Raw genomic sequence first — 13,439 nt, 5'->3', positions numbered from 1 at the left:
GCACTGTATATAACTCATATAAGATATAAAAACTTTGTATTTTATTCTCGACACGTGTTTCGCTAACGATGTTATCATCTTCAGAAGAAGATTAAAACTAAACTAAAACTACTAACAAGTGACCTTATATACTAAAAATGTAACTAATAGAGCGAAAAATCTAATGATGATACTACTTTAATTTGGAAGTAGTTTATCAGGGTTTGGTACTTGGCTTTGTATTATTTCTTCTTTAGGTCAATAATCTGCCATCAATAAATAAGAATGGACTGTGTAATTCTTTTGCTGATAATACTTCTTTGCTTTGGCATAACATGTAATGTTAGGTACTGGGGTCTGGCTCAGGGTGGCCTTTTGCAATGCGACCAGTGTTGATCTATTCTTCCTCTGTCCCTATCTATCCAATAGGTTCGCTAATAGGCAATCAGCTTCTTCAGTGGGTGCGTCAGCAGAATCTCTTCTTTCAGCGTATATGAATGTAGAATTCTGTAACTACTGTGGCCCAGTGCTGTACAATTTGCAATTAAATGTTCAATCGACTCCTTTTCCTTATCGCAGAACTCTGTATCGGAGAATCCGTATAGGTGACCGTTGCAGGTATAGTGGTTTGTGAGCGCTTCTACCAGCGCATGTTTTCCTGTCCAGTCTTAGAGCTAAATCCGCCCTCCCAACGTCGAAGCTTAGAAACTTTTTGGCGTAAACCAACCCACTGGTGTGATTCCAACATCACGTTATCTTGGACGAGGTCCATTTTGCAATCTCCCCTTTAAGAAAACCTTAGTTAAGCCCAAAAGATGGAGTGGGTCTAATAAAGTTACCCTTAGCCAACCATTTTTTGTGTAGCAGGCCGCCATCTCATTTTCCGCGTGCCCCTCATGTCATGCTTAGACCAAAGTGTACCTATATGTAGAGCCACTCAGGGCTCTAAAACCCAAATGGCTATCGGAGAATATCTTAACCCATATTCTTCTGTGTCCTCTTCCGGATAGGAATTCCACAGTCTCTAATATCGCGTATAGTTCCGCTTGGAAAATTGTTTTTACTTTGCTCAGTGTCATGGATTTGTATTTTCTAGGTCCCACTAGTCCTGCTCCAACTCCGTGGAGTGTTTTTGCTCCATTTGTGTACCATATTTGAGATCCATCCCGTTTTTTTCCTTATTAACAATAACAAGACTTAACAAGAAGAAGAGATGAAATATAAACATTTTATTTTCATCTATAATATAAAATATTTCAATGATATTATACGATTTCATTTCCCTATACAATTTTATTCACCTATACAATTCCACCAAAAGTAAATTCTTAAAGTTTCTTCTAAAAATATAAAAACTATCACTAAACATAGGAATAAAGGCATTAAAAAGACTGACAGCATTATGTATAAGATCTTCCAAAAAGGACCGTTGAGTGAAGAAGCAATAGTTAAAGTATTAGATCTAACATAGTATTATATCAAGTATGTCCCAGATTCCCCTCAGGATTGCCAGATAACCAGCAAAGTTACTTGCCCTAAGGTTTTTTTCCTGTAAACGGAAATTGCCTTCATAGCTGCCTCCTCTTGTTTAGCCATATTGAGCGGTGTTAGGTTTAAGAGCCTCCATGCCCATCGTTGTGGTTGATTTCATGACCCCTATCACGCATAAGCATGAGATTCTTTGTAGCCTGTAAAGTTTCCATATGGTTGGTCTTCTGCGCGGTGTTTCTCCACCATACTAGAGCCCCATAGAGTAAGTTGGATCGCACCATCTGGATATATAGGGTGTTTCACTTTTTTGTAGCAGGACTTTAACAGTATTTAAAAAAAAATAATTTTAAGGTAGGTTTCTCATATAAATATTGATCGTCAAACTTTTCGTTTCTGAGATACAGGGCGTCAAAGTTTCCAAAAAAAAAAGTTTTTATTTTTTAATATCCGAACTATCAAAGATATTGAAATCAAAATTGGTATAAACAATTCTAGGATGAAGGGTCATAATCGTAAATAATGTCATGTTTCTACGTTGGCCAGTGGCGGAGATATGACTAATTAATAATGTTAATGTGACTAAAAAAGTAGCACGCCACTGGATTAAGTCGATTAAACGATCATTTCTAAATAGTGCATTTAATTGTAAACAAAAATGCCCTCTTGATATTTTTTCGTATCTGACTCCGTTTTCTCCTCAAATTGGGTTGTAAAAATCACTTAAGATTTGAAGATAAATTTATTTCAACCGTCTAATAAATCGCAACATAGAACAATACCACAAATACTAATAACTTATTTATAACAAACAACAGATTACAAGAACACAACAAACAATCAACAAATTTAAAGAAGGTGTTCGAAATGTGAACCATTTTCTGCAATACATAATTCACATCGACGAATAACCGAACGTCAAATGTTATTTAAAAATGGTAGTATTTCATTACAAGCAATCCTAATTCTATTTATAAGGTCATCCCTTGTTGGAACAGGTGTCGCATTCACTCTTTCTTTTAAAAATCCCCATACTGAAAAGTCTAAGGGGTTTAAGTCTGGGGATCGTGGAGGCCACGGTACTGGCCCTCCACGACCCATCCACCTTTCTGGATAATGGGTATCCAACCAGTTTCGCACAATTCTTCCATAATGCGCAGGACAACCGTCAAGCTGGAACCAACTCCGTCTCCTTAAATTTAAAGGAATATCTTCCCACATATTCGCATGCTCCCGTTCTAAAAATTCCAAGAAGGCTGCAGCATTTACCCGTGGTGGCAAAAAATATGGGCCAAAAAGTCGATTGTTATAAATACCAATCCAGACATTAACACTAAATTCATGCTGGAAGCTTCTTCGTCGAATTCCATGTGGATTTTCATGCGCCCAAATGTGCTGATTATGGAAATTGACCACTCCACGCCGAGTGAAGCACGACTCATCGCTCCACAACACGTTATATAAAAAACCTGGTGTATTATTAGCTGCATTAAGAATCCAACGACAAAATGCAGTTCTTTGTTCTTCATCTCCTGGTTGTAATCCCTGAACAGGCTGCAAATGATAAGGACGTCTATGATCCCGTCTTAACACTCGGTAAACACGGGAAGCTGAAATTCCTAAACCAGCGGAAACTCTTCTAATACTTGTTGTAGGATCTCTGTTGAACTCACGCAAAATTTGTTGCCTATTTCTCTCTATTCGAAAATTTACATTATTTTCATTTCCTAGTACATTGCCTAAACCATTCTCAATAATTTGTCAATGGACTCTTACAAATACAGAAGGATGTGGATGCCTTCTAATCGGATATCTGCGCATATATTCCCGGGCTGCTTCTGCGGAGTTTCCATTTGCAACCCCATAAATAAAGTGGATATCCGCTAACTCGTGATTTGAAAACATAAATGGCATTTTGACACAAAAACGATAAGAAGAAATAAACAAATAACACTTTTTGAGAACGCAATTGCAATTTGACACGATAATACTAATATGACATTTACATTTTATGACACTGTTTTTATTTCATGGCACACTATTCAAATTATTAAAATAAATTAATATAAATAACATTTCACGTTCGGTTATTCGTCGATGTGAATTATGTATTGCAGAAAATGGTTCACATTTAGAACACCTTTAAATTTGTTAATTGTTTGTTGTGTTCTTGTAATCTGTTTTTTGTTATAAATAAGTTATAACTATTTGTGGTATTGTTCTATGTTGCGATTTATTAGACGGTTGAAATAAATTTATCTTCAAATCTTAAGTGATTTTTACAACCCAATTTGAGGAGAAAACGGAGTCAGATACGAAAAAATATCAAGAGGGCATTTTTGTTTACAATTAAATGCACTATTTAGAAATGATCGTTTAATCGACTTAATCCAGTGGCGTGCTACTTTTTTAGTCACATTAACATTATTAATTAGTCATATCTCCGCCACTGGCCAACGTAGAAACATGACATTATTTACGATTATGACCCTTCATCCTAGAATTGTTTATACCAATTTTGATTTCAATATCTTTGATAGTTCGGATATTAAAAAATAAAAACTTTTTTTTTTTGGAAACTTTGACGCCCTGTATCTCAGAAACGAAAAGTTTGACGATCAATATTTATATGAGAAACCTACCTTAAAATTAATTTTTCTAAATACTGTTAAAGTCCTGCTACAAAAAAGTGAAACACCCTGTATATCTAATGGGTCATTTTGGGGCCCAGACCCGAGGATCTACCAAGTGGTTGTCTTACTGTCCAAAAGTTCCTTGTACTATTCCCAGATGAGTTTTCTATCCAAGTTGAGAGCCAGATATTTAACCGACTTCTTGAGAACGATCTCGATGCCCCTCATCCAAAGATTGGGGATGTTCATGACCCTCTTCGCCGGGTTTATAGATAGGCCCTCCATAGTGCGCCATCCACATGTCATGTTCGGGGCATCTTGCATCCGTCCTGCAATCGTTCCTGCGTAATTCCTTCTGATTATTGCGCACGCCTAACCGATGGTATTGTACCCTCTTCGGTTAAGGAGTCCGATTAGGTCATTGACTAATAAAGATCTTAAAAGGGAGGGTAGTATCCCGCCCTGTAAGCATCCCCTAACTGCAATAACACTAAGATCCGTAGATCCAAGTGCCGAGGCCCTAATCGACCTTTGGTTCAGCATACAGCTGACCCATCTTACTACCGCCGGATCAGCTATCTGTTAGAGACTGCTATTTCTATTGCGAGCAAGTCCGCATTTTCGAAGGCGCCCTCAATATCCATAAACGCACCCAGGTCTATTTCCTTGGATTCTAAGTCCCTTTCGATTTCCGAACTATATTGATTCATTGAGAGCATCTCCAAAAAAAAGGATAATAAGTGGTCTGTAGGACTTGGGAAATTCCAGGAATCTATTGCCACCTTTTGGTATGAATATGACCCCTACCGCCCTTTAAATCCTTAAGACATATTGCAGTGTTAGACTTGACCATTCCCGATTCAGGATAGCATTTCCTTTTGATAATAATTCCGGGATGATACCATCTGGTATCCGTGACTTGTAAGGTCACTATGTTCCCGATGACCTGGTTCGTTATCCTTCGCTGAGTAGCATGTATCCCACTTGGGAGTCAGTATCCGAAGCTCCAAAATCTAAGAAAGTATTTGTGTAGGTGCCATTCGTCTCCTTCAGTGTGCCTATCGGATTCCCTTTTTTGAAAGGACATTGTGCAGCATAACATAGATGCACAAGCCTTCAAAAAAGGTTAGTGAGGACTTACAAAGTATTAATAATTGGTGTGATTGCAACGGTTTCTCTTTTAATATTGTTAAGACTAAAATTTTAAATTTTGAATATACAGTAAAGAATGTGTTTTTAAGTAAGGAACTTATCTTGGAAGCAAATTTTAATAAATTCTTCGGTTTGGATGGAGATATTAAGTTAAGGTTTAATATACACGTTTAGCAGTTGTTCTCAAGGCTGGGAGCGGGATGTTTTGCAATTCGAACAAATCTCTTCGAAAATCTTGATATTGTCATCAATTTTTTGTGGAAACATAATTTTTGATGCACGGAAAATATTCCTTTATTACCACATTAGATAATAGGAATAACACAAGGTTTTTAAAATACCTAGAGCTGTATACCCTTTTTAATCATGTCTTAACTAAACTAAATGTCATAACTAAATTTTTTTAGTAAAAAATCTCTAATTACTGAAAGATACAGGGGGTCAAAGCCTACAGAAACACTGAGTCTTATAACTATAGAATCTGCGAAGAAAGAGTGTCACATACACAATTTGGATTTATGAAGGGCATGGGTACAAGAGATGCACTTTCCTGTCTACAGGTACCAGCGCTGTAGTGATATGAGCTGTCATATTTTTGCCTGTTTTATAGGCCACCAGAAGGCTTTCGATAGAATATAACACGAAAAAATTATAGAAGATTGATGAGTTCAGGGATGGATAATAAAGATCTAAGAATCACCCAAAACCTTTACTGGAATCAATCAGGTCCAATCAATATGGATGAGCAAAACCAACACAGTAATTATTCTATGAGGAGTTAGATAGGGCTGTATCCTGTCACCACTCACATTTAATCTCTACTCGGAGGAAATGTAACAACACACAAATAGACAGAGTAACACGGATTCACACATCAATGATAATTGGACCCACTCATACGAGATATTGGTGTAGAATAAATAAAGCAGGGGTCGCCTTCAACAAATGTCTAAACTGCTTAAAAGTCACAACCTTAATTTCGACATCAAAATCGGACTTTTTCGATGCTGTTCTCTCGATTCCTTTACATGGGATGGAGTCATGGCCATTAACCGAGGCAAAACAAAGAAGATTCGAATCCTTCAAAATGTGGCTTTACAGGAGGATGCTGGATGGACAGAGTGAACCAAAAGGAAATCTTGGAAAGAATGAAGAAGGACTTAAAAGTAATAAACACCATTTAGAGAAGAAAGCTTGAGTATCTCAGACATATTATAAAGAACAAAAGCAGATATCACCTTTTAAAGCCGTTCTCCAAGGCAAAGGTTATGGCAGAGGACGTCTTGCAAGAAGGAGAATATCAGGGCTTAAAAAAATGAACATGGCTCTTAAAAACTACTACCGAACTATTTAAAGCAGCTGTGAACAAAATGATCATATCCAGGATGATCGCCTATATTCGGAATGAATAGGCACTTAAAGAAGAAGAATCTACAAGAATTATTTTTGTCCAGATCATCTAGCATATTTTAACTTTGACTTAATATGTTTATATACTACATACAATATTATACATATACCATACTTAATAAAAATAGCAATAGTAATATAATTTATAAATTATATCAAGGATTGCTATTATACTTTTTTAAATGAAAAATTCAATACTTGATTAATTTTTTATTTATTATGCAGCTAAACTAAAAAAAGAGTTTATGAAAATTCACTGTTCAACCTGCCATCTCTTGAAGTAATTATATTAATCGTAATTGAATAATCTCATAATACTCCTTACAATAGCAGCTTTTATAACCATGCATTGTACAGGGTGGCCAAATAAGAATGCGAGGTACTGTATCTGGGAAACTATTCATCGTAGAAGCTTGCGATAAAAAAATTTATTACTAAAATGGCCGCTAGGGGGCGCAACTGCAATCTTGAATCTAAAAAACTGATGTTTCTGTGAATTTTTCTGAGCTATTATTAAGCTACGAATATTATTATATTTCATGTTTTTTTAGTTTTACATCTCGCCGCTAGAGGGCTTTTTTCGGCTTTCTGACACAAATGACTAATTTTCTCAAAAAACTTAAATGCAATGGTATAAATTTTTTTATACAAAAAAATAGCTTAATGACGCCTAGATATGCTTGCGAAAACCGCATCTTAATATCTTCATCCTAACGTAAAATTTAGGCCAAAGAAAATTTTATATGGAAATCCCTTAATATTTATAAAAACTACAAAATAATTTATTTCGAATTTCTTTTATAATGTAAGTTGTGGCCCTATAAAGGACCGATTTTAAAAAGAAAGGGTTTTAATGCCCCCATAAATGTTCGAAATGCTGACCATCACGCTCTATGCATTGCTGAAGCCTCTCATGGGTAGATAGAACTGCAGCTTCAATTTCGGCTCTCGGTATGGTATGTATTGCATTACGAATGCGGTTTTTCATATCTTCTCTAGTCGTAGGCTGAGTCTGAAATACAATGTCCTTTAACCGCCCCCATAAACAGAAATCAAGACAGGTTAAGTCTGGGGATCGCGGAGGCCATGGAAACAGGCTTCCTCTTCCAATCCACCGCTGTTGAAAAATGTTATTAATATGCTCTCGCACATTCCTAGCAAAATGTGCTGGACAACCATCCAACTGCAAAAACAAATTTTGCCGGACTTCCAGTGGCACATCTTCCAGCAACAACGGTAATTGATTTACCAAAAAGTCGAAAAAAACATTGCCATTTAGAGATTGCTCAAAAAAATATGGTCCAATAATGTTGCCTCCAAGTATACCACACCACATATTTAAACTCTAGCGCCGTTGGTGCTGAATTTTACGCAACCAATGCGGATTTTCTGCAGACCAATAATGCATGTTATGCAGGTTGACTCTACCGTCACTATTAAATGTGGCTTCATCGGTCCAAAGAATTTTAAATAAAAAATCTCTGTCCTCGCGTATCATGCCTAATATTCAATGGCAATAGTCCAACCTACGGTCAAAGTCTGCTTCTTCCAATGCCTGATGTAAATTAACATGATATGGGTGCATTCTATAAATATATTTTAAAAAAAGCTGAACTTAAATAAATCCATATATGGCGATGGCTATTAGAATTTACCTATTGTCCTTATTTTGAATCGTTGTTCTTGCCTAATTCAAGGGATAATGCTCTTGTGCTAACATGAGGATTTCCTTTAATATATCCCAGTACGCTATTAATATTGTCCACATTTCTTCTAATTCTTGGCCGTTGAAACCTAGGCCGAAAACTACCATTGGCTCGTAAGTTCGCTACTAATCGGGGAAAAAATCTAATATCGCAAGGAGTTCGATTTGGATATCGAGCAGCATAAACTCTTTTTGCTACTGCAGCATTTTGAAGACATTCAAAATAAACCGCAAGCATATCAACAGCTTCATCGTTCGTAAAACGCATTTTGCAAAAACAAAAAATGCTCAAGTAACGTAAAACTTTTGACAACTTACTATTGACAATTTGAGGAATGTTTATAATTTGAGTAGACATTTGTTTTGTTGCATTCCATGGCCTGCTTTCTAATAATTATTTTTTTCGTAAGTTTTTTGAGAAAATTAGTCATTTGTGTCAGAAAGCCGAAAAAAGCCCTCTAGCGGCGAGATGTAAAACTAAAAAAACATTAAATATAATAATATTCGTAGCTTAATAATAGCTCTTTTCAACTAGCCCAAGTTTGATAAAATCGGCTAAGGCGTTTTTAGTATACAGGGTGTGTTTTAAGCCAACTTTTGAACACCCCCCACCACTTTATTTTTAGAGATACAGCAAAACTATTCAAATAAAAAAGGTTCGGATTAGTCTCTACTTTAATAATCAGCTATTTTTTTGTTAGGTTAATTCAGCAAAATTTACAGAAACTTCAGTTTTCTAGATTCAAGATTGCAGTTGCGCCCCCTAGCGGCCATTTTAGAAACTTGAAAATATTTTCCAGGTCATTTTCTTGGCCATTTTAGTAATACATTTTTTTATCGCAAGCTTCTACGATGAATAGTTTCCCAGATACAGTACCTCGCATTCTTATTTGGCCACCCTGTACACCATGTTCTATCACTCACTCTTGGTTTATTTTCTGTTATTCCAGCTGTATGTGATTGCGGGCGAAAAATCGGTTTGCGAGACGATCCTTATACCGCATTGCAAGCAAATTACATCTTCTATCAACAAATTGCTAAAGAATGCCAATGCCTAAAATTGGAAAGAATCGAATTCGCTATTTTCGAACCTTCTATAAAAGAGTTCAAGGCGGCTACCCTAAACGAAAATGAAGAGCCTATGTCGGTCCTCTCTGATAGAAGTGGTCAACTTAGTCCAGAGGCGGAAAAGACTCTGGTTAGGCAAGCGAGTACTACTGAATACCTTCCCGGAATGTTAACCCAAAACTCTCCTCTAGGGTTGCTTCCGGTGTTTGCCAGTTGGTCGCTCGTATGTTTAGGAGCGTCATCTTTATACAGTCATAATCTAGGTAGGTACTTAAGTTTTAATATACCTACTTGTACATATTAATCCGTTATGAATACATGATATACACTATTGTTTTTTCTGTATATATGTATATATATCTTTTTTGGTATATTTTTTCAAAATTATTTCATTAGTTTTGTCTACAAAATTTGTAAAAATTTTGATGACAATAAAGCAAATTATTATTATACAGAAACGCCAGCCTGCTTTCCCGCGGTTATGTTGTACTGTTATTTTCTGCAGCAGGTGAGCGAAGTGGCGGACAGCTTTTAGCTTCCCCCACCATACCCATTGAACGTCCTAAGATTTCTAGGGTTCATGCACAATGTATTTAGAAGCGATATCATATATTTAGTATTATTAAATTAGGATTTGTACATTTTATTAAAGTGTTGCTCTACTTTTGTTCGATAGTTTAATATTACTGGTACATTTTATTTATTTTATTTAGGTCTTTCTGAGTCCCACCATCCAGGCTTTTTAAGTTCAACAAATTATCTGCTTCCTTGGGATGTAACAGTTGGATCGAAATCCAAGAAAGCATGGCCTGCAATAGGAAAGTATTCATCTAGAGGCAGAAGGGGAAGACCGACAAGTACCGTTTTGCCCCAAACGGTCAAAGTATTTATTGGAGTCGAATACGAATGCTCTAGCGGTCACAGGTATTTGCTTGCGATGATAAACTTATTTTATTGTTAATAATAGATTAGATAACTAGAATAGAATAGAAAACTCAACGTCAGTTAATTAATTATTTCGGTCGCCAATTCGCATAGTTGGCAGAAGAATCTGATGATAAAAAAAACATTGCCTCAGAAATGACACGTGGCCCATAAATTAATATTTTATGGACAGTTGTGGGCATACCGGGTGGTGCGTCGCCGAGCGGAACATAGGAAATCCCATGTAAATTTTAAGGGGGTCAATTATTGGCTTCCCTGTACATTTTACAGAAAAAATGTAACACAACTTTTTGAAGAGACCAATCTGGCAAACCCTCGTGCAAAGTTTCAAAAAATTTTAATAAGCGAATCTTGAATTATTCAATTAAATGTAATTGCAAAATTACCAAATTTTCGGTTCAGGTAAAACTAGCCACCAGCGAACCATTTGTTATAAGGCTTTGTCAAATCTGACGTACAGCCGAATACAAGAAATGTTTTTTTTTTCGTTTTATCAATCTCACAACCATACATTCAAAGTAAGACACGTTAACATTACTTTTTTATCTAAACTTTTATTTAATATAACGATGAAGTTAAACCAATAACAATTATTATTATCAATTATTAAAAAAATAATTTTATCATACTTAGAATTTAATTAAACCAATAGCAGTATCTGAAATATTTTCAATTTATTTTTCCATCAAGCCTATCTGGTCCATTTCAACCATTAAACCTATTGTTAGTAAATTCGAGTCCAAAGACATTGCAATAAATAATTGTAAATGTTTAACTCAGAATATCGAAAATAGATCCGAAAAAAGAGAGCACAGAACTCTTAATATAAGTGTGGAAAAATAAAATAAAATACAATACCTTTTTTAAAAATAATAGAGAATTACATAAAAACATCAATTAATCAAATGTTCAAATAACCCCGATTAACAGCTAAGCAATATCCTAACCGATCATAAAATTCATTTCTAACGTTACTAAGTTGATATTGGGAAATTTTATTACATTCTAACAAAATAGCGTTTTGTAACTGGTTTAGATTCTTAAATTTTACACTTTTATAAATGATACTTTTTAAATGACCCCACAAAAAGAAGTCATTCGGTGAAAGATCAGGTGACCTGGCTGGCCAAAGTATCCGGTACCGTGGACCAATAATATTGCCGTTAAAAGCATTTTCCAAGCACTCTCTAACCATCGATTTGGTACCAGATCATTTGATCTTCCTGAACAACTTCTTCCAAGGCGGGTCCAATTTGATTTTGAAATAAGTCCAAATAGGTTTCAGCTGTTAGGTTATAGTCCATAAAAAAGGGTCCAATGATATGGTGTCCGATAATTTTTCACGAATACATTTGTTTTTTGGGGATATTGTGTCCGAATATGAACAAAGCGATGTTCATTTTCTTGGCTCCAATACCGGCAATTCTGAACATTTGGTTCATTGTTGAGGGTAAACGTACATTCATCGGTAAAACAAATATTTCTTAAAATATTTCTATCATTATTTGCTCTTTCGATCATTTCAAAACAAAATGCCATTCTTCGCTCTTCATCTCCTTCCTGCAGCTCTTGATGTTTTTCGAATTTATACGAATAATATTTGTATATTGATGTTTATTTACCTCTTGCCTAAGAACCCTCGTACTAACCATCTTGTTTTCCTCCACACTCAGTAGAATATTAAGATCTCTGTTCTCTCTTTCTTAGGCTTTTCGATATCCTGAGTTGAACATTTACAATTATTTATTACGGTACCTTTGGACTCGAACTTATTGACAATACGTTTAATAGTTGAAATGGACGGAATGGGCTTGGTGGGAAAATAAATTGAAAACATTTCAGATAGTGCTCTAAAACTGTTTCCCGCATAATGCCACTTAATTATGGCTATTTTTTCGTCGATTGAATAATTCATACTCGTTTTCAAATATCGACTGTCACTGATTTATTGACACTTTTCCTCACGTCAGTGACAATATTCATTTTACTGGTGCCCGTTTGGTTCTACCTGAACCGAAAATTTGCCAATTTTGCAATTACATTTAATTGAATAATTCAAGATTCGCTTATTAACATTTTTTGAAACTTTGCACAAGGGTTTGCCAGATTGGTCTCTTCAAAAAGTTGTCTTACATTTTTTCTGTAAAATGTACAGGAAAGCCAATAATTGACTTCCTTAAAATTTACATGGGTTTTCCTATGTTCCGCTCGGCGGCGCACCACCCGGTATAAAACCATGGGTATGAATAAATAATTTAGCTCTTTCAATAGTGTATTCTTTTGACATTTTTAAAGTTAATAAACGTTGAAAGGGTGAAGTTTCAGTTATAACAGAGCAGACTTTTCCATTAATCATTGTTAGCATCATTTTATAATTTATTATAATATTGCTTTGCTTTAGGATAATTTGATAAGGTTTTAAGAGACTGATTTGGTTTTCGATATATTTAAAATCATTTTTAATGATTTCTATATCTTCTTTAGCGTATTGAATACGCAAAGGTCTACAAAATCGGTGTGAAGATGTGCGCGGTTTTTCCGAAACAATAGCTCTTTTTCCCGTCTCATCAATAAAGACCATTTGTAAAGAAACTAGAGATGTTAAGAACATCCTCGGGTCTGACATGTTGACCCCGGTAAATAATTTGCTTGTATTCAATTTTCTTTCATTAATTTTCAGGGAACCAAGGCATCTAAGTGCACAATACAAGCTTCAAAATTTATTGACGACCTGCCAAATGGGTTTTTTGACTCGTGCTTTGCAAAAAAAACCCTGTTTAGAAATAACAATTAAACTAAAGGGATTACAACAAGATTAAAGTGATTAAAACAAAAATATGTAATCTGCCATTTTGTGATGGCGGCCATCGATCAACCTATTCAGAGTATTTCTATAATTTTTATATAAAGTTTCATAGTGTGGATCGTATCTCAAAACTAGTTTCTTTTTCATTGAGTCCCTTATTTTTATCGAGTTTATTATGCCATTCGTTATCCATAGTTTTAGTTTTTTATTTTCTTTAAAAGTAATTACTTTCTGTTCGGTAGAATTTTTTATA

At 35.3% G+C, this 13,439-nt stretch overlaps 1 protein-coding gene across 1 annotated transcript in view; it reads left to right on the top strand.

Annotated features, from left to right (window-relative positions):
• Positions 1-13,439, top strand: part of LOC126745469 (nonsense-mediated mRNA decay factor SMG8) — a 40,893-nt gene that overhangs the window by 16,199 nt on the left and 11,255 nt on the right. Inside the window, exons 7-8 of the mRNA XM_050453323.1 lie at positions 9,318-9,698; positions 10,149-10,359. Of these exons, the coding sequence (XP_050309280.1) occupies positions 9,318-9,698; positions 10,149-10,359 (592 nt within the window). The remainder of the gene's footprint in view (positions 1-9,317; positions 9,699-10,148; positions 10,360-13,439) is intronic.

This window comes from Anthonomus grandis, chromosome 16, assembly GCF_022605725.1.
Source record: "Anthonomus grandis grandis chromosome 16, icAntGran1.3, whole genome shotgun sequence".
NCBI classification, from domain to species: Eukaryota; Metazoa; Arthropoda; class Insecta; order Coleoptera; family Curculionidae; genus Anthonomus; species Anthonomus grandis.
This window is presented reverse-complemented; position numbering and strand designations above follow the sequence as displayed.